The sequence below is a fragment of the Mustela putorius genome, unplaced genomic scaffold (assembly GCF_011764305.1).
Source record: "Mustela putorius furo isolate JIRA1106 unplaced genomic scaffold, ASM1176430v1.1 tig00003937_pilon_pilon_pilon, whole genome shotgun sequence".
NCBI lineage: Eukaryota > Metazoa > Chordata > Mammalia > Carnivora > Mustelidae > Mustela > Mustela putorius.
The window spans coordinates 5937648-5959641 of record NW_025422082.1 but is presented as its reverse complement, the minus strand read 5'-3'; the positions used below and the strand labels follow the sequence as shown (position 1 = coordinate 5959641).

The window sequence follows — 21994 nt, the reverse complement described above, 5'->3', positions numbered from 1 at the left end:
CCAAGGCAGGCGGCCAATGAAGGGGCTTTTTCCGTGGCATCCACCAGAGATGAATGAGGTACTAAAATGGAGTATAATAATAGGAGATCTGGAAATAAAGAAAATAACTATTTAATAACTATTATAAAGGTAAAAGGGGCAGCTTTGGGGAAGGACGGAGAAGGAATTATCTGGGATGACCAGTGATGGGATTAGCCACGAATGAAAGAAGAGGAAACGTTCTGGGAGAGAATGTGACTGACAGCACACTCAAAGGAGACATTCCGAAAATGGTTTGGTGTACTGGCAGGATCATGAGGAGATGAGATTCATTTGCTCATAAAAGAGTCATTGACTGTGAGTAACCTTTAGGGTTGGTGTTGTAACATCAGTTACACAAAGGAGTTCTATTAGACAAGCATGGCTTTTATTTCTCTTTTGGAAAACAAAATTGGCCAGAGGAGGCTGGCCAAGCTAGTGAGAACTGGAGGAGGGCTTAACAAAGGCTCTTATTATATCTGGAGACACAAAGAATTTTCTGAGTTCCCATTTCAAATGACTCACCGTTGAAATTTGTTTGACTTCAAACCACTTGAGAATCCCAGGAAATGTGTACGCAGTTGTATACGTGGTCCTTTCGATCCACATGGTCTGGTGGAAGGAAAATCGGAAATATTAGTTCCCAGGCAACTCGGCAATGCTCCCTGGTTGAGGTCAGGGAGGTTCTATTTCCAAATGCTTCCTTGGCAAATGGGCTATTATTTTGAGGATGCTGGAGGTTTAAAACTGCAAGGGATCATCTGCTTGGGCCCTCTCACCTCTTAGAGGGGACATGTGAAGCTCAGCAGCAACCCTGGAGTGAAGAGCAGAGCCCAGTCTTGGGGGGAGGGGCTCCAGTCTCCACTGAGACCGGCTGCTCTCCGGTGGGAGGTGCGCAGCACCTCTGTCCTGTGTCCCTACGGCTGCCATTGTTTCTGTGATCTGCACTGGTTAGTTGGAAAGCTTACTTTACCTTGTTTTAGAGGGCAAAGGGGGTGGACTCACAGCAAATTCATTGTCTGGATCCTTCTCTCCTTTCCGGAATGGCCTGGAATATCTGAACTGCTGCACTTCATTAGCTCTGTAGTAGCTGGAGAAAGACATGGCCACCGTGCTGTAGCTGGTCTCTTAGAATGGGCAGTCCTCGGTCAGATTTCAATAAAACCCTGGGCCACCTCTTACACAGCCTGAGTCTTAGCCACTAAGCGACCTCCGAACTGTCTCCACAGAGAAGGCTGGAGGAGGTGCACAATTTAATTTTATTGCTCATTTTTCTTATTTATAAATCCATTCCACAGCTCACTACCTAAAAAGGTCTATGTATTTATAATCCATGTTTGTGATTTCATTTGTGTTTTTTTAATCCCAATTGTATCAATCCTACTAGCATTTTAGCTGCTCAGGAAAAAAGAAATGAGGCCTTCGGTCACTGGGGACCCCACCCCACCAGGCAAGGTGAAGTCAGCCACTCCTCAGTGAGTGCTTCTGAGCAGAAGGAAGATCGAGGAGCTCTGACGTCTCACAGTGAAATTCCTGATTTCCCTGTCTGCCTAAAAAAGACCCACAAAGCTCCCAAATGCCTTTTGAGTCACAAAGCTCTTACTTTACACTGAAAATACAAATAAAGGGCTACTGTGGTCTGAATGCCAATGTGGAAATCCTGTCCCCCAGTGTGATGGGATCAGGAAGTCGTGTCTGTGGCAGGTGCAGAGGTCACAAGGGTGGGGCCCTCATGAATGGGATGAGTGCCTTTATAAAAGAGACCCGGGGGAGCTCTGTCACCCTTTCTGCGGGTGAGGACACAGTGAGAAGTGTCTGTGAATCAGGAAGGAGCCAGGTCCTCACCAGACACCAGATCTGCTGCCACCTGACCTTGGACTTCCCTGGCCTCCAGAACTGTGAGAAATAAATGTGTTGTTTCTAAGCCAACTAGTCTGTGGGGTCCTTCTATAGCAACCCCAAAGGGCTGAAGCAACAGAAGGTCTTCCACATGAGTTTAAGGCTTTGGTTTTAAAGATTTTATTCATTCATTCATTCATTTATTTATTCATTTAGAGTGTGGACATGAGCTGGGGGGTGAGGAAGGGGAATCAGGTGAATTCTGCTAGTGGGGCTCGATCTCATGACCCTGAGATCATGATCTGAGCTGAAATCCAGAGTTGGATGCTTCACTGACTAAGCCACCCTAGAGCCCTAAAGCTTGGATTCTGATATACTTCTAGATAAAGTACGTTAGAGAGAAAATGTTTTTTAAAGATTTTTATTTATTTATTTGTCTCAGAGAGAGAGAGAGAGAGAGAGTACAAGCAGGCAGGGTGGCAGGGAGAGGCAGAGAGAGAAGCAGGCTCCCTGCCAAGCAAGGAGTCCGATGCGGGACTTGATCCCAGGACCCCAGGATCACGACCTGAGCCAAAGGCAGCAGCTTAACCCACTAAGCCACCAAGGCGCCCCAAGATAGTTTTTTAAAACAGGCAACCCCCCGCCCCCAAGCCCCACTTACTTTAAGATCTGCTCCGGAACTGGTTTGTCCTTGTAGCTGGGTGGCAGGCTCATCACTGGCTTCACAGTGAAACACTGCATGTCTGAGAAACTCGTTAAGGAAGGACAAGGGGCTGGGCCATGAAGGTGTCCCAGGCAGAAAGTACCACCCATTCCTCCTGCTTTGAGGATGGAAACGATGCCTGAATCACTCCCCGAAGGCCAGCACTGCACTGAAAACAGCATTCCCTGATGTATTATGAAAATGCCTGATTAAGTTACAATCTTAGGACATTTTTTGGTCAGACCCCTGGCAAGCAACCCTGCCACAGGGAAACTATCAGGGGAAGAGGGATTCGAAGCAATTTTAAGTCATTTCTTTCGGACAAGGACGCCTGTGAAACAGCTTGACTGCGGGGCCCATGCAATAGGAAGGTCTGGTGTCAGTGGCCATCGCTTGTCCATAGAGGGCCATAGCTGGGCACGGAATAAGGTTCTTAACGTGCTCCCACCTGTAATGAACACAGCAACCAACAGGTGGATGTTACGACTCTCCTTCTACAGAAGAAGACTCTGAGGTTCTGAGAAAACCCAGAGCATACAACTGTCCATGGTGAAGTCAGGCTTCTAATCCAGCTCAGGGGAAGAACTGTCTCGATAATTTTAATAATGACTTTTTTTTGTCCTTGCCAGTGCATATATACTGTTACAAAATCTCGAGCATTTAAAGTTGAGGTGAAGGCCCTCGGTGAGGACAAAAGAGTGACTGCCAGCATCTCAGGGTGGTACGCGGCCTCGGGCACCAGAACCACATGGACGCTCGCAGGATGCACGATAAGAACTCCCAATGGCTGAATGAGAATCTCTCCGTGGTGAGTCTCACCTATAACAAAATCTGAGGATCACCGGGCTGCGTGTTACCTGGTCTAGCTGACAGAGCGTTTTCACAGAAATGACCTCGTTCCGACTTTGAGCCTCCCAGAAGCACTACTGGGTATTTGGGGAAAAGAGACTCACATCTCATGGATGAGAAACCAAGGGCCTGGAGGAGGGAAGCCATTTGGTAAAGGCCACGAGGGCAGGCAGAAAGGACTGAGGGCCCAGCGACAGGAAATCCTAAATCTAGTTCTTGAAGACCTCGTCATTCCCGCACCACGAAAACATCTCCACTGTCTTCTGAACCCACATAACCCAAACAAGGATTTATCCTGGAAGACCATTCCTTCCCAAGCATCTGCTATGTATTAACAGGCTGCTCTTCTCTTAAAGGTGTGCCTGTCTATAGGTCTGTTATTATTATTGTCAATCTTTCTATAGTTACTTACCAACCTATACGTATAATGATGGCCAATACATATTGAATTTTTATTATGTACCAGGCACTGTTCTAATATTTGACAAATGTTTACTCAATCTTTACAAGAACTCTGTGAGAAGGATGATCATCATCCCCATTTTATAGATGGGAAAACTGAGGCACAGAGAAATTAAGGAACTTGCTCAAAGGGACAAAGTAAGTGACAGAGCTGAGACTCGAACCCAGGCACCTTGGCTCCAGAGCCTGCTCTCTTATCTACCCTGTCACACCAGCTCTGGCTTATCTACATCTCTTTGAATAGTGTTCAGTGTTGGAGTATCTTTATTTTAGCACAAAACACATGAAAAAAGTTTTAAAGATAATTTTGTTATAGAGCTCTTAGTGTTTGTTCTTTTTTTCTAAGAAAGCATGTAATTTTTCAGTTAAGTTATTCAATGTTATTCAGTAAGTCACTGAATGTTACAAAAGAAAAGCTATACATCTTTCTCCAGAATCCAGAATCCTGAACAGTCCTTCTCAAGCTCCCCATACGGCTATAAAACATATCCTTTCATATTCAAGAGTTGCTTATCATCTCTGTCCTTTACTTCATAACCATAAGCTAAGGACATCAGCGTCCCAAAGCTTTTACACAGAATGGGAAACTGAGTCAGAAGGTTACGTGAGTGGTCAGAGGGCAGGGCATATCCGTGTGCAGAGACAGAACTGGACCCTGAGCTTCTGTGGCTGGGCTGGGCCACGTCTCTCCAAGGTGAGGATACACTGCTTTGGGGACGACTTGATGTCCTCTCCCGGGGGCGTGGTGCTGGTCATCTTCTCGGCATTGGGGAACTGGGTCAGCAACCTGAGGCTGAAGTCTTCTCGCCTCTCATACTCCTTCCCCCGGTAGATGAAGATTTTGTTCTGCAGGTCAGATACAGCAAGGGGACTGAGGACATATTAAGAGTGAAGGGGCGACTGGGGATCCTGTAGCTCAGGAAGCTACAGCCCTCCCTGGCCAAAGGGTATTCTGCCAGAAATTCTCACTGAACACCTACTATGCGCCCAGCAGCAACCACTGTACCAGAGCGTGGTCTGTAATGGGTCTGCACCGACCCACAGGGAGATGAGCTTGTGCCCTAATGTAGACCCACGATGTCACCAGGCACAACGCTGAATTTAATTGATTTTTTTCATAGCAAGACAAGCCCTTGTCTTATCATGATCTGGGTTGTGGACCAGCACTCGGACTGGGGCTGACTTGGAGAAGAGCAAAGTTAGGAAGAGACTCCACACAACAACTTCCCATTAACAGGGAGCAGGAATAATTCAGAGCAGTTCCTTGGCAATCCTGAAAATCCCTGTGGACAGCAATGTCAAAGGCTCACAGAACACAACTGCTCCGAATCCTATTCTCTCCCTTCTGATCTACATTCCTTTTCTGTTTACTAAAATTAATGAAATTGGATTTTTTTTTAGAAAGAAATTTCCTAGGCTCCAGGCATGGGAGTACTTTGACTCAGAGTGCTGCTGCCCCCACAAATTCAAACGCAGCCATGCTTCACAGGCTCCTGCCATCCAATGATCGCTCAGATGAGTACTCAGCATTGGCAGCCCATACAGGATCTGCTTTTTAACCTTGGGCCCATATTGTCCTGGAAAATGTTTTTTTTTTAAATCACCTGTCCATTCCTCTAGCAAAGACGTATTGGACAAACAGGAGATAATGCTAAGACTCTAGGGATATAACGAGGAACCTACTCTCACAAAATTCACCTTCTGGTGGGCAGAAACAGAAAACAAGAAAGTATGATAGTTTATGTAAGTAACAGGAAGGCAACAGACCTTGTAGGATAAACACCGATGGCAGGAAAAACTGCCAGGTCTTCTGGAATAGATGATGAGATTTTTCCAAGGTGGGAAAGATGAATATCTTTATGCATTTCCATCATTAGGGCAAAGCTGTGGCCGGTAAGGAAGCAGAGGGTAAGGCAGCACTAATCGTAGGATGTGGACAACAATGGGAACGAAAGCAGACAAGCACAAGGTAAGCACAGGCTAGCACAGACTGAAAGAGGGACTTCCAGGAAAACGTGGCATTGACTGCGCCCAGGTGAATGGACACGGTAAGGAGAGGGGAAGAGAAGGGGAGGGCAACCAGCAGGAAGAGTGAAAGGAAGGACAGGGCCACAGGGCAGAAAGTATGGGACTGAAGCAGAAGATCAGCTAAGATGAGCCCGAACACTGAAAGGCAGGCACCAGTTCCCAAAGCCCGGGGAATCCACTGGAGGTTCTGGAAGGAGGGAGTGACAGGACAGAACCAGCGCAAAGTGGGTGTGTGTCCAACTGTAGGAATCCCAAGCAGGACTGAACAGGAGGAGGAGAACCTTCTGGTGTCTGACCCTGGTGTCTGGCGGAGGGCAAAGAAGATGGGGGAGAATCACCAAGGATTCTGAGCTTGCTGGCCCAGAGCAGGAGGAGCAGTGGTGCCACTGACGGAAATGGGGAGGGAGGGAGGCCTGGCTGGGGCAGGGAGGGACGAGGACGACACGAGTCTGGATATTCTGAGTCTGGGGAAATGGCCCATAACACAGAAGGGCACGGAAGCTACACCATGCAGAGGCTTTTATATTTTCCTGCACATAGTGACAATACCTAACATCCACACACCACTTTATAGTTTACAGTGCGCTCCTCCATGCTATTTATTTAATTCCGAAGCAGCTCTGCGATGTGGGCGGTATTTCTCTAACTCACACATCAGACAACTTGGAGGCTACATAATTCAGTCAAAATCCTATAGCTGGGGGCGCCTGGGTGTCTGAGTGGGTTAAAGCCTCTGCCTTCGGCTCAGGTCATGATCCCAGGGTCCTGGGATTAAGCCCCATGTTGGGCTTTCTGCTTAGCAGGGAGCCTGCTTCCCCCTCTTTCTCTCTGCCTGTCAAATAAATAAAATCTTAAAAAAAAAAAAATAGCTGATGATGGAGACCCCCCCCCCCATTTTCAACTTGAAAGTCTAACCTTTGCTCAAACCAGTGCTGTCTCCAGCTCACATCCCCTATTTCGCGGGACACCACAGTCACCCACATAATGCCCAGCAGCCACCACTGCCCTATCAGGACTAGAGCACCGACACTGACCACCAGTCTCAGTCTAGAAGCTACTGCAAGGCTCCTTCCCAGACCCTCTCCTCCTGGTGCTCCACCCTCTCTCCCTGCGCTCTCTCCTCCACATGTGAACAACCCACCAGTTTTACATCCAGTCTGGAACGTTCCTTTGAGTTCCGGGTCTGTGCGTGAACTTGCCGACTCCCATCTGCTGGATGTCCCACATTACCTCACGTGGAATGTGGCCCCAACCAGACTTTCACTTAGAACATATAAAGATCTGAAAGGCCATCTGCGATCCGGGACCCCAAGCCACCTGCCCCCCCTTCTCGACTTGTCCTCTTCTTCATGCTCTTCCGGCCTCACACTTTCGAACCCGCTGTCCTCACTGCCTAGACCCCCGTCTCGTCTCTTGACTGCTACCTCACTTCTTTCAGGTTTTTGCTTAAATGGCATTTTCTCACTGATGTTTTTCCTATTCACTCCACCTAAATGTATAACTCCATCCCCATTACCTGCCTCTCTCTTCACCCGCCCCGACATTTTCTCCATGATACACATGGAGTGTCTACAAGGGGTGAGGCATTGGCCTAGGCCATCGGACACACTAAATGCTTCACTTACTTTTTGTAGGTCTCTAAACTAGAATATAAGCTCCATAATTTCAAGGATTTGGCTTGATTTGGAGTGTGCCCCCATGCCTATAATACAGCAAGGCAGAGAGCAGGAGTTCAATAAATGTTTATTCAATGAATGGATTGAATCTCTCTACCGTGACGCTATTTTCCAGTATTGCTGTCTTACTGGATGGCTCCATGTCCTTCCAGTTAGGCAGCCAGAAATCTAGAAACCATTCTTGCCACTTCCATTCTTCCTCACCCATGTGTCCCAAGAAAAATCATCAAACACTGTTACCTTATTATCTGAAATCTTTCCATTTTTCTCTAAAGCCACTTGCCTAGGATGTCCGGCCCTCCCTTCCCTCAACATCTGTAATGGTCTCTAAGTGGCTTATCTGTACACGTCCAGCCTTGTCCGTACCAGCCAGATGATGACTTTGCTAACACACACAATCTGCAATGGCTCCCTCCTGCTCTTGGGTGCCATCAACACAGCCATAGCAACCTCACAGCCTGTCTTGCATGTTGTCCCCACACTTCATGCCTCAGCTCCCTACTAGCCCCACATGCTCTGCTCCCGCTGGACTGGACTTCCACTCCCAGGCATTGCCATGAGCTTGCCCACCACTTCCTCTGCCTGCAATGCCTTTTTCCTACCACCTTTATCTCTGAGACTCCAAACTTGCCTTTCATACTGCAGCTGAAGCACAAATTCCCTAGGAAGTCTTTCCCAACTCTTTAAAAAAAACACAAAAAACAACAAAACGTAATTTACATACAGTGAAATCTATCTTTAAATTTACTATCTTTAGGGTAAATTCTCTGAATTCTGACAAACATCACCATGATCACAGTCAAGATACACAACAGTTTCACCACCAGCCAAAATTTCTCTGTGCCTCTGAAGCCCAACCCTCCCCCGCTGCTATGAGACGACCACTCGTCCACTTTCCACCCCTGCCGTTCAGTGTCGGTCTGGCCAGATCCATATAAATAAAACCAAAGAGGACGTGGACTTCCTGGTCTAAGATCTTTTACTTGGCACAGTGCATCCGAGACTCATGCACGTGCTTGTGTGGATTATGACCGAGTTGTATGCCATCGCACAGCTATCCCACAGGTTATTTATCTCTTCACCAGTGGAGGGACATGTGAGCTGCATCCGGTCTTTGGTGATTATAAATACTAAACAATCATGTGCAATTTTTTTTTTTCCCATGAACGTAAGTTTTTATGTTAGTTGGTAACTACTCCCTGGTTAACCAACTCTTAGAGCACAGACTACCCGTCTTGGTCAGTTTCAATCTCCATTTGTTGGCGTGATTATTTAATTACGGTTACACCGGTGAGGCTGTGAATTCCGAGAGTAAGGACCTTATCTGACTGGAATCTGCCTCATGTGTGCCTGGCACACAGCAGGCACTTGCTACATAGTTACTGAATGGATGAGTTACCTCCTCCTGGGGCACGATGAGCAATGTAAAGTACTTCTTTTCTCCCTTTTTCTTAAATCAGGGGAAGGAAAATGGATAATATGTTTAAACACAGCCAGCTCTACAGAGACTTCCTTTTTTGTGTGTGGGGGAAAAAAAATCAGATTTTATTTGTTTTGTAGATTTTAAAATCGGTATCATGTTATAGAAAATTTAGAGAAGGGAAGAATAACATGGTCCTTCTCAATATTACAACACCTGTTTTTATTTTTGTGAAACTTTTGTACTCTTTTCCTCGGGATATTTGCTTTCCAACCAGCTCAGGCTGGAAATAAAACAAACAACTAAATACATCAATCCACACTTTTCTCCAGCCTGACCCACAGCAGCAGACCCACGGAGGTGACGGTTCTCTTTCCCTTTTTCATTCCACGTGGGAAAAGCCATTTTACAAAGGAGTTGCCAGAATACCGGAGGCTGGGGTGCGGGGTGAAGAGGCGGGCCACGCAGGAAGTGGCTCCCCTCCCCGGCCTCCCACAGTGAGGACGCGGGCCTCCAGCTGCTAGCACATGAGGCCCATCTGGAGAAGAAATGAAGACTGACCCTCCTTCAGACTGCACGGCTTAATGGCTCGGAGGACCACCCTGAGGTTTCTTACCCGGAGGAAAGAAGGAAAGCCCTGTCCGTAGTATCCAACAGCAAAGTATTCAGGCTGAGGCCTCATTGCTTTAATGATGTTCTCATAAAACGAGGCTCTTTTTTTCTGGAAAACAAAACAAGACATTCCACAGGGAAGTTACAAGGGTACCATTGAGGGGTGGGGAAGATCAGACTATTTGCTTTGTTGTTTCCCATGAGCCAACAGGCAAATGAATAGTCTTTGGAAAATATCCTGTGGGCCAAGAAGCTATCCCTTTCTTGGATGGAAGGGTTTGGAGCTGGGTCTGTGAATGAGCCTTGGACGGTCTGGCAATCTCCAGAATTGCCTGCGGGAAGACACACGGGGTGTGCATTCCTCTGTAAAGGGAGGCAGTGTTTAGCTCTCACCAGTTTTCTGAAGAGGGTTCAAGACCCCTAAAAGGTTAAAAAGCCCCTTCTGAGATTCGCGGAGATCTGAGATTCTGCACTTAAACAGAGATATAGGAGAAAAGAAGATAAAGAACTTTCGGGTTCACACAGGTGGTTTCGATTAAAGTCCTTGGTTCAGCTACGAGTGCCCAGAAGGTGGTGGTGATGTTCTGCTTTTCAGTGTCTGGTCTCAGCGCTATCATTAATTCTTCCCTTGGGAACAGGTTTCCTGGCCAGAGCTGAGAGTAAGCCTTAAAGAGAGCAAAATAGGTAGCCAGACCCTTCGGGGCACGTCCCTAGGCCCCTCTCACAATGGTCCCGTGACCATTTACTCACTTTAGTATTTACTTAGTTTATTTAGGTGAAGGTTTCTAGCACGCGTTCTTAGCAGGGTTAACGCGGTGTATCACTAATCGCTCCACTTAGTTAAGGAAATGAAGAAGCGATTTTCTGCGTGTGATGATAGCAGGAGCTGTACAATATACGGGCAAGCGTTTTCAAAGGGATCGTGATGACTATCCCCTCAAAGAAGCTACACTTGACCCTTGAACAACACGTGTTTAAAATGGATGAATCCACTTACATGCAGATATTTTTGGTAAATACAGTATAGTATGGGAATTCTCTTCCTTTAGATTTCTTAACATTTTTCTCCAGCTTGCTTTATTGTAAGAACAGTATATAATACACATACAAAATATGTGTTGATCAACTGTTTATGTTATCAGTAAGGCTTCTAGTCAGCGATAGTCAACAATAGGCTATTAGTAGTTAAGTTTTGGAGGAGTCAAAAGTTATATGCAGATTTTCAACTGTGTTGGGGGTTGGCTCCCCTAAACTCCCCTCCTTGCATTGTGCAAAGGTCAACTGTATTATATGTAACAACAGGTAACTTGACCTTTTGTGATTCCACTACTAAAAACTATCAAATGTAATGTGTGTTGGCCTACCACTGGACATTCAGAGTGTTATTTTTGTTTTGCTGTTTTGTTTTTAAATAGTTGGTCTGTGCCCATGGCCAGGCATGGCACAGAAGTTCATGGAACTGTAATGTGTGTAAGCACCACAGTGACATTTTGGGAGAAGGAGGGAGGCAAAATTTGAGACTCAAGATCCGGCAGAAGCATTTAACAACATACCAAGATGTGTATAACAAAACACACACACACACATACAAAAAACAAAAAACAAAAAGAAGGCTCATAGATTGGCAGTTCATTCATTTGGCAGGACCCTGAGGATGGGGACCACAGAATGAGTGATTCTGACAGAAGATGTCAGAAGATACTTAAACTATGGACAGTGTTCACAGGAGGCCGAGTAACCAAGAGGGTGAAGAGGAGATGGGTCAGGAATACGGAGGGTCTCTGCTCTAGGGAAACAAAATGCACAGGGAAGAGAGAGAGAGGTCTGGAGGCAAGGATCCTGGGCCCTTTATCAGAGATAATTTAGAGGAATAATGATAACACCTTTAGGACCTCGCCTTTTTTTCATTTTTCTTTCAAGCAAGGTTTGCTTTCCCACTATAAAGAACACGGTTTATCTTGACTATCTCAAAAGCAGAAAAACATTTTCATGAACACAAATTTGGCACTGCTGTCAGACCCTTGCCCCATGCTGATCCGGACTCACCAGCAGGTTGCCGAGGCCCTCGTAGTCAAATACTTTGCTCTCATAGGTCTCAGCCAGCTCTTTGCTCAGTTTGATGGCCTTCTCCCACATCTTGGAGAAAACAAAAGGAGGGTTACAAGAGGAGAACAAAGCAGTCACTGATCTGTCTGCAAAAGCCAGGGGAGAGTGGCTGACAATGACCAAGGAGTCAGGTGGTTGAGTTTCTGCAAATATTCCCACCACGCCTCACCTCTTGGACCAACTAAACCTTTTCTTCTAACATGACAATGCTACTCTACCTTGGCTGCTTTGCCAGGAGGCATGTTCTAGAATTCTGTCTGTGAGAACATGAAGAACACCATGTGTCCCAAAGAAAGCGATATTGCACTGAAAGGGCAAAGCACTAAGACCATTGAGAGCTGAGAGGGACCCGCTCCAAAGCCTGGGTTTTGAGAGCTTGTGAATCTCGTTGGAGGAGAAAGGAAGTTAGTGTGGGCCTTAGTTCTGGTTCTGGAGTGTGTTTGTGTGTGTGTGCATGCGCACACGCTTTGAATTAGGTAGTTTGGGAGAAAGACTAACCACGCTGTTGTATGAAATTTGGGAAACTGTTTCTCCAGTTTTGAGCACTGATTCCCTATCTCTGACCAAACCATCTGCTTAGTCAAAGAGTTTTAAGAAAAATGCCCTTTTGCTAGGACACTTGATGCCCTAAGAAACATTGATGTTTCTTGTATTGATGACATTTTAAGTTCACTAATGACCGTGTAAGACACAGCTTACTGGAGATATATGGTATCTGAGGCTAGCATCCCACACTGAGCCCTCTGTTCCTTTTGATATTTCATAAAATGTTTCTTAGGTGGATGCTTGTAATAACACAGCATCTGGTAATTTCCTACTTGATTCTTATTAACAGGTACTATGCCCCACTGTTTCTGGCTGCTGAAGGAATGTGGCGTAGTTCACGTACAGTTGTAAAAAAGATTTAAAAATTAAGTCTTTTGAAATCATCCTTTGCCAAATTTACCCCCTCTGAAATTTCAGGGCTGGGATCCCTGGAAAAGGCTCTGAAATGTGCCACATGGAAACCGTTCCAGATCAGCTGGGACCTGGAGCAGGAAACCCATCAACAGTATCCAAGAAGTCAAGCTCGCTCCTCATTTACCAAATACTAAGTTATGTCAAAAATAGGGAGACAGCCTGGCACAGAGTTTCTCAAAGTGTGTGGTCCCTGGTCTCTGGGAGTCCCCAAGATCCTCTCACAGAGTCCCTATGGTCACAATTCCCTTCTTAGTAATAATAATACTATTTGTCTTTCTCAGTCCTCATTCTCTCATGCAGGGGGTTTCCCACAACTACCGAATGGGTAATACCACAGGAGACGGAATGCAGAAAGCAGATATGAGGATTCTGCTGCTTCCTACCAAGCCAGATGCTGGAGAGATTGTCAAACATGTCAAACAATGCCACTCATAGCACTAATTTTTTGGAAAATATAGTAATTTTCAATAAATATGATTTATATTCATAGTAAAAAGTTCCTTCAGAGAACAAGTAAATAAATATTTTAGGATTTTCTGTTTTAATTTCTAAGGATACTTGTATCAGTAGATACAATCCATGTGGGGAAAAAAGCTCTTTGGGATCCTCAGTGATTTTTGAGCAGGTCAAGGGGCACAGAGACCAAAGACCTTGAGCAATATATACTTGGTCTCTGGGCCTCAAGATTTTCCATCTGTAAAAAAGATATAATACCTACCCAATAGGGTTTTAGGGAGAATTAAGTTAGAAAAAAAGCCTGGGAATCACTCAAAATGGTAACTAGCACTAAATAGATGGTAGCTACTTTATCATGATGAGTATCTGCCTGATTTTATATATATATATTAAAGATTTTATTTATTTGACACGGAGAGAGACCACAAGTAGGCTGAGAGGCAGGCAGAGAGAGAGGAGGAAGCAGACTCCCTGCTGAGCAGAAAGCTGGATGTGGGGCCCCATCCCAGGACCCTAAGATCATGACCTGAGCTGAAGGCAGAGGTTTAACCCACTGAGCCACCCAGATGCCCCACTGCCTTATTTTTCTTATATTATTTTTTTTTCTTTCATTTAAAAAAAAAATTCCAGTTAGTTAACATATAGCATAGTATTAGTTTCAGGAGTAGAATTCAGAGATTTGTTACTTACATAAAACACCAAGTGCTCATCAGAACAAGTGCCCTCCATAATGCCCATCACCCTTCTAGCCCATCCTTCCCCCCATCACCCCTCCAGTAACCCTCAGTTTGTTCTCTATAGTTAAGAGTCTGTTTGATGATTTGTCTCTTTCTTTTTTTCTTCTCCCATGTTCCTCTATTTTGTTTCTTAAATTCCACATATGAGTGAAAGTATATAGTATTTATCTTTCTCTGACTTATTTCACTTGGCATCATACCCTCTAGCTCCACCCATGTCATTGCAAATGGCAAGATTTCATTCTTTTTGAAGGCTAAGTAATATTCCATTGTATACGTGTGTGTGTGTGTGTGTGTGTGTGTGTGTGTGTGTGTACACACACAAACCCACCCCATATCTTCTTTATCCATTCAACGTGGTTGGACATTTGGGCTCTTCCCATAACTTGGCTATTGTTGATAATGCTGCTGTAAACATTGGGGTGCATGTGTCCCTTCAAATCAGTACTTTTGTATTCTTTGGGTAAATACCTAGTAGGAAATTGCTGGGTCATAGTGCAGTTCTATTTTGAACATTTTGAGGAACTTCCATACTGTTCTCCAGAGTGGCTACACCAGTTTGCATTCCCACCAACAGGGCATGAGGGTTCCCCTTTCTCTGCATCCTCCCCAATATCTGTTGTTTCCTATGTTGTTAATCTTAGCCATTCTGACAGGTGTGAGGTGATACCTCACTCTGGTTTTGATTTGTATTTCCCTGATGATGAGTGACATTGAGCATATTTTCATGTGCCTGTTAGCCATCTGGATGTCTTCTTTGGAAAAATGTCTATTCATTTCTTCTGCTCATTTTTTAACTAGATTATTTGTTTTTTGGGTGTTGAGCTTCACAAGTTCTTCACAGATTTTGGATACTAACCCTGCATTGGCTATGTCGTTTGCAAACATCCTTTCCCATTCCAAAGGTTGTTTGGGCTTATTTACTTATTTCACAAACAGGTTCACTGTTACATCAGGAATAGTGGCTGGAAGTGGCAGTCCGTAAGAACTCTCCAGACTTTTGAAATGAGTCAAATTTAGGATCTGTTTTGTTTGGATAGTGCATGTTTTTTTTTTTTCTTCTTCCCCTGACGCTTTCCATATTTTTTTCCTATTTTAAAAGCCTTTCAGTTAGCCATGCTGACCAGCTGACTATAGAGATTCCACAACTTCCTGCCTAGTTCACATGTTTACCTTTTTTCAGAGCCCCTGGGGCAATTAATTAGGCGTCCTGCTACCTATGGTGTTAGGCAAGTGGTGGCCTGGGTGTGGGGTGTGCACCAGGGGCTGGCCCACAATCTCTAGAGAATGCACTGAAAATCATGGTGCTAGCTCCTGGCACTCAACAGTATTCAAAAAGTAAAATTATGGTTATGGAGAATCGGGCTCTGGGCTGCCCATTATATCCTCCATTGGGTTAAGTGTCCTGAATAACTGATCTTTATTGACTTTGTTAGCCTAATTTATCTATTCATTTGCTCTCCCACTAAAAATACCAAAATTCAAAGAAACACATGGGAATAATAAAGAGTAAGTCATGAGTCATTGTTTTAAAATAAAGGATTTGTGTGGTCTTTATCCTGAGTCTCTGTGAGGGAGCTTCTAAGTCCCTGGAATTTCTCCAGTGACGGGGAGTGTCTTTGTTGTTTCTGGTGGGCCCCTCAGACCACACCTGAATTTATACTAGTGAAAACTCACAGTGGGCCTCAAGATGGTCTCAGAATGGGGCTGGCCTTGCCAGACTGCAGCCCACGGGATCAGAAGATCAGAGCCCTGATCTACATGGAATCAGCCAGACCTCCAGGAAGGAGAGGGCTGTTGGAGACAGAGTTCACTCACATGGCCAAAGGGTCAACAAATGAAGGCTTCAAATGAAACCCCAACAAAAACTACGCATAGAGACCCAGGTGAAATTCTCAACATCTATTTGCTAGGAAGCCAATGTGCCCCAAATCCACTCACAGGAGAAGACACAGGAGCTCTGCATATGCAATGTTCCTAGACCTTGCCCTATGTTCTTCTTCAATTGGCTGGTCCTGATTTGCGTCCTTTAAGACAAAACTGTCATTGTAAGCACAGCACTTTACCAAGTTTTGTTAGCTGTTCCAGCATATTATCAAATCTGAGGGGTTCACAGGATACCCTCCCCAAATTTACCGTTAGTTGCTGATCCATGTGGGTAGCCCAGAAACCCCCGAACTGTGGCTGGTGTCTCAAGGGAGGGCTGTCTGACTGGGGGCTATTTCCTGAACCTGAGGGAACTGGGCTCACTGTGGGTAGTTAGCATCAGAACTGCCCTGCAACACTGTAGCCGATTTCTTCCTTTCCCTAATACAGCCCAATACTCACTTTGCCTTTGTCAAAGTATGATATGATTTCTTGATACAGCTTCTCTTTAAGTTCTTGCTGGGTATAGACATAGTAACTGTCCCTCTGAAGCAAATGGGGTACACAGGGCTTATCGGACCACTGAAAAACAAATAAAAGGAACAAGAGATGAACGTAACACGTCAGTTAAGTAAATCAACTAACCAAAGGAGATCCATGTAACAAATATTCAGCTGATAGAAGTCACAGACATATTTGTATATATTTTTGATTCAGCCGTATGTTTAGATTATTTACTAAACACAAAAATTGCCCCACCCCCAAAATAAGATGTATGTCAGTTTCAAAACAAGTAACGCCAAATGAGCTACCATGTGAGGCACTGCTGTGAACAGTAGTGAAGGGGGCAGAGGGCTGCCCAACACACCTGCTGGGCACTGAAGGTACCACACGGACAACAGGATGAAAGAAAAAAATTAGAAGTATGAAAATGGGAAGGAAGGGGTATAACTATGACCGTGTGCAAAGACTGTATTCTTCATAATCCATTTCTTCACATAGCATGCCAACTGAACAACTATCACAGATAATGAGAGAATTAAGTAGCGGCATAAAAATTAACAAATTAAGCAATAAGACAAACCATAAGTGACTCTTAATCTCACAAAACAAACTGAGGGTTGCTGGGGGGAGGGGGGTTGGGAGAAGGGGGGTGGGGTTATGGACATTGGGGAAGGTATGTGCTTTGGTGAGTGCTGCGAAGTGTGTAAACCTGGTGATTCACAGACCTGTACCCCTGGGGATAAAAATATATGTTTATAAAAAAAATTAAAAATTAAAAAAAAAATTTAGAGGTGGGTTCCCAGGAATAGATAACCGTGTTGAAGAGGTAAGACCAGGACTAGAATAAACCCCAAATGAGAGGATATCCAGGGGGCACCTGGGTGGCTCAGTGGGTTAAAGCCTCTGCCTTCGGCTCAGGTCATGATCTCAGGGTCCTGGGATGGAGCCCCGCATCGGGCTCTCTGCTCAGCAGGGAGCCTGCTTTCTCCTCTCTCTCAGCCTGCCTCTCTGCCTACTTGTGATCTCTGTCTATCAAATAAGTAAATAACACTTAAAAAAAAAAAGAAGATATCCAGGTACAACGGGAATGTACTTAAGGCTACTGAACTGTTCACTTAAAAATGGTTCAAACAGTGAATGTTAAGTTCTGTGTATTTTACCATAATTACATTAAAAAAGAAAAGATACCTAAGAATCAACATAACAAGGAATATGCAAGACTTCTACACAAGAAAGCTTAATACATCATTGAAGAGCAGGAAAGCAGACTTGAACAAATGGAAGTCCTAACATGTTTTTGGATAAGAAAATGCTACTCCATAAACATGGAAATTCTTCCTATATCAGTGTTTTAATTTCATGATTCCAAAGTCCACATGGAAAAATAAATACAAAGAAATAGGGCAGAAACCTCTGAAAAAAGAGCAGCAATGAAGAGTAACTACCAGGTAGTGAAACGTACCACAAAACAGTGTGGTCCTGGTGCGTGAACATACAGAGCTCATTCAGACCATGCAAAAGTGTATGCAATCTGGTAAAAGACTTGCCTTGTGTACATGATAAAGATGGAATATTATCCCAATGAAGAAAATATGGACAATACTTAATAAAAAGCACCCCTAAATTCAGTAGCTAGCTGTGGGGGAAAGCTGCATCCACATCTCAAACTTTATGCCAAGCTAGAGTTTAATTCTCTGAGACAAAAAGGACCTACAGTTACTGACATACCAGAGTCTCTCTGTGATCAGACCCCGGTCAACAAGCTCTCCTACCATCCCAAATGCAATAAGCTTATTAGTGCCCTGAACCTGAACATGAATTGTGAATGGCTGCCCTGAGAAGTGGTGAGGCAGGGGCCTCCTGTTCTTAATGACAAAGCTAAGAACAATGCACATGCCTTATTTTAGTAAAAAAATTAAATTATACCAGAAAATTAATTGCTAGAGGCAAGAATGGCGACAGGGAGATGTAATGGGGGCTACCGTCATGCTCCAGGGGAGAGACAATGGACCAGGACAATAGCAAGACGATAAAGAAAAGTGGATAGAAAGAAGAGACAATCAGGATCCCTAAAAGATGTCTGCACTCCCGTGTTCACTCAGCATTGTTCACAGCAGTCAAGACACGGACACAGCCTAAGTGTCCAACAATGGATAAAGAAGGTGTAGGATATATATGCAACAGAATTCCATTCAGTCATGAGAATGAAGGAAATCCTGCCCTTCTGGGCAATGTGGATGGACTTTGGGGTGCTACAAGTGAAACAAGCCAGACAGAGAAAGACAAAGATTACCTGGTAGCTCTTCCACGTGGGCTCTAGAAAAAGCCAAACACATGAAAACAGAGGGCACAGTGGTGGTTACCAGGAGCTTCAGGGTGGCAGGGACACTGGGGACATGTTATTTGAAGGGGGCAAGTACAACCAGAGCATAAATAAATGTCAGACACCTAACACACAGTGATTACAGACAATACCGTACCACAAACTTCACATTTTCTGGGAGACTAGATCTTAATTGTTCCCATGCCGAAAAATAAAAAAGGCAAGCATGTGCCTTGCGAGAGGAGTTCACAATCGCTATTGGTCTGTGATTCTAGCTCGGCCTCGATGGGGGAGGGTGAATACAAGATGACAACAGGTATTTACCTGAGCACCCGGGTGAAGGTGCTTTCCCTTTAGGAAAATGGGAAGAAAGAAGAGGGTAGGAAAGGTTCCAAGAGCACCATGGGGAATGGCAGCTTCTGTCACTGCTGGGAGAAGTGTGAGCTATTAGCCGCTCCAAGACTGTGATGTGGAAGGAACAGTTCATACACAAATACAAAGTTAGTGGACTAGTCAGAGCTAGAAATCATGACTCGGGATCCATGACACGTAGGTATATTTATATCCCTGGCACACAACTCTGACTCTGTAAGAGTATAAGTAGGGTAGTGCTACTAAATTCATTTACAGCTCATCTCTCGGCAGTTCTACGATGATTTTTTACATACATTAATCAATGTATATTTTGTTTCTTCAATGAGATTGTCAGTTACTGGAGGCCTGTAAGCTGCGCTCTGCTTCCAAAGGATTTTTAAACAAATGATAACTGACATTTTCCCCACCCTAGCAGAAAATAAGCGGTGCCTCTTTAGAAGGCATACGAGTGCTCTTGGATAGAAGGATCTCCCTTGAATACGGCTCCTTCCCATCCAAAGTCATGAAGCTGCAGGATTTGGTCCCAAAGGGCTTGGACAGGGGACTTCCATGCCGTGGAAAAAGACACGCCTGACCCACTTACCTGCAGAAGCTCAGCATGGAGGAGGAGGGTGTAGGCAGCTTCTGTGTAGTTTTCAGAGTCTCGGTGCAAATCTCGCAGCTTGTACAAGTACCTGGGCAGAAGGGGAGGAAGGGGGGGCACTCTGCCGCTCTGGTTCAGCTCATTCCGCAACCGCACCGCAGCCTGCTTCCCTTCCGTCCTTTTTCACAGACTAAGGACTCCATCACCTCCTGTCTCCTCCTCCCTCCACCCCTCTTTGCTGCTTCTTGTCCGCGTGTCTTTCCCACTCCAATGGCTCTATTTTGTACTCTTCCTTTAATGCAGTGGTGCTCAATTTTTTTTTTTTTTTATAAATGTCATGGACTCCTTTGGGAAACCTCTCCCCGAGGAAATGCATTTGGTTAAAGTCCGAGTTTGTTCCACGCTCAGGGCTTTCAGCATCCCAGGCTGACGGTCCCTGACACAAGGCACTTGTCCATCCATGCCTCTGACCTATACAGCCTTTCCTGACTGCTCTGGCCAGTCTTCCATCCTTCCCCGAAATGCCAACACCATCCTCCCTATGCGCTCCCTAAGGCTGGACTTACACATCTGTCTAAAGAGTTTACCTTTTAGGGGGAGGGGGCAGCTCTCCTACTTTTTTAGTTGTCTCTCAAAGCAGCAAGCATGGTGTTGGGACTTAGCATTTGTTTACTGAAGAAATAAATAATAAAGCCAGGACATAAATGGCAAAAGCAGAAATCTCCTCCAGCTTACCTTATGTATATGTCCTCTCTCTTCTTCTCTTTATAAAAATTCTACCAAAAAAAGGGGGGGGCAGAAATACCAATGTAAGTCAAATGTTATGGACAAGCTGGCCACAGAAATGGCCAAATTACTATGTTTACAGTGTCACCTTTCCAGAGGCTATTGTTTTCCTTTAACTGCCACAAAAAAAGGTAGTCATCATTTATAAAGTTAAGTTGAAAAATTTTTTAGGACTCATGCCTCTAAAATACACGAGGGAAACCCTCTAAGTGAACAGATAGCCAACTGGTACTTCAGTTAATGGGTGGTCTTTTTTTTTTCTCTCAAAGGGTCAGTGGAGTCAGACTCTTCCTTTCTATTAAGCAGAGGAATGCAAAGCAGCCTAAACTTCTGACATCTGTGGACCTGGCTACACATATCTAGGGAAAGGCAAGACCACAGAGCTCTACCACCATAAGGACTCCACAGACTCTCTCTTCGTGATATAGTGTTTCTGATGCAACATTTCCAACATCAAAGCAACCACATATAAACAAGACAGAGGAAAAGGTGAAGGATGGTCTTCAAGCAAGAGTGGAGCCAAGGGCTTGGGTTTCACTTTCCATCCCCATGTCTGTGGGAGCTGACTTCTGAGTCCAAAGCTGAGTCAGCAGTTCCAGCTGAACTCGGTAGGATACAGACTCCATACAGGTGGCCCCTGGGTAGCTTTGGGCCTGGGAGATCTACTCAGAGCTGAGCTACGTCTGCAGGGGTGGCCCAGTGGTGCCCTCTCGCCAACCCGGGGGCCCAGCACCTACCAGCACGTTTACAGTACAGCTCATGCGGTTCTCCTTGCTCTCGTCATGCATGATAATGGTTCTGTAGTCCAGCAGGTGCTCTAACAGGCTGCTGACCAGGAATGCAAACACTTCTCCAGAGGTGGCGAGGTACTTATGTTTCCGGCAATGTTCTAGGAGGCTGGAAGAGTGGACACAGAAACAAATGCTGCATTTGCATATTATCTGTCGTTCCAGCACCATTAGTGAGCACTGTCCAAGGTTCCGGCAGCAGGTGGCGCCAAACTAGGAAACACACACCTGTGCAAGGCCACCCCATCCAGGGCTCCACTTATGCTGTCCCTCCAGGTGACTCAAGTCCTACATTGTCTTCAGGGCTTTGATTCAAGTCCCACTGTCATTTAAAATCCCAGCCCACAATGCCCATCTTTGAACTTCTATCTGTACTTGCTTTTTGCTTTTGTATTTGTCAATACCACAGAAACAAGAACCTTTGCCCAGAAGGTTTATGTATGCTATCTGATCAGTCTACTGAAACTGAAAGGGACCATCTTTTTATGACTTCATTCTCCCTGAAGCCTAGCACTTCCCCCTAGCATCCTGCAGGCATTCTGGAAAGGCCTGGATCAGTGCCCAATCTAGAGGACACAAGGAATCTAGTATACATCCACACGTGCCTCTTCAGATGAAAGTGTTATTTAGCAACGGCAACAACAGAAATGCAAAGTTGTAAATAAATAAGCTGAGGATAAATTTTTGATCTAAACCTTCTCATGCTGGACCCAAATATAGCAAATCTACTCTACAGGGGCTTCTTGGATTTGATAACTCCAAAAAACTCAGAGAACAAGATAAAAAAAGAGAAAGAAATAGATTCAAAGAATTAGCCCAGACTTTAGAATTATTCTTGAACACTGGAGATTTGTATAATCATATTTTTATGAGTTAGTGATTCAGGAAGAATGGAGGAAAAAA

At 44.9% G+C, this 21994-nt stretch overlaps 1 protein-coding gene across 4 annotated transcripts in view; it reads right to left on the bottom strand.

Moving 5' to 3' along the window:
- The window catches only part of DOCK5 (dedicator of cytokinesis 5), a 210854-nt gene that overhangs the window by 22458 nt on the left and 166402 nt on the right, over positions 1-21994 (bottom strand). For all 4 annotated transcript variants that reach the window (XR_006603519.1, XM_045069498.1, XM_045069499.1 and 1 more), the window contains exons 35-44: positions 21041-21200; positions 20253-20293; positions 19518-19608; positions 16195-16314; positions 11654-11743; positions 9612-9716; positions 4576-4717; positions 2519-2600; positions 1024-1108; positions 544-630 (exon numbers count right to left, since the gene is read on the bottom strand). Coding sequence is in view for 3 of the 4 variants with exons in the window: in XM_045069498.1 (XP_044925433.1) it covers positions 544-630; positions 1024-1108; positions 2519-2600; positions 4576-4717; positions 9612-9716; positions 11654-11743; positions 16195-16314; positions 19518-19608; positions 20253-20293; positions 21041-21200 (1003 nt within the window). In the remaining variant the exon portion in view is untranslated. The remainder of the gene's footprint in view (positions 1-543; positions 631-1023; positions 1109-2518; positions 2601-4575; positions 4718-9611; positions 9717-11653; positions 11744-16194; positions 16315-19517; positions 19609-20252; positions 20294-21040; positions 21201-21994) is intronic.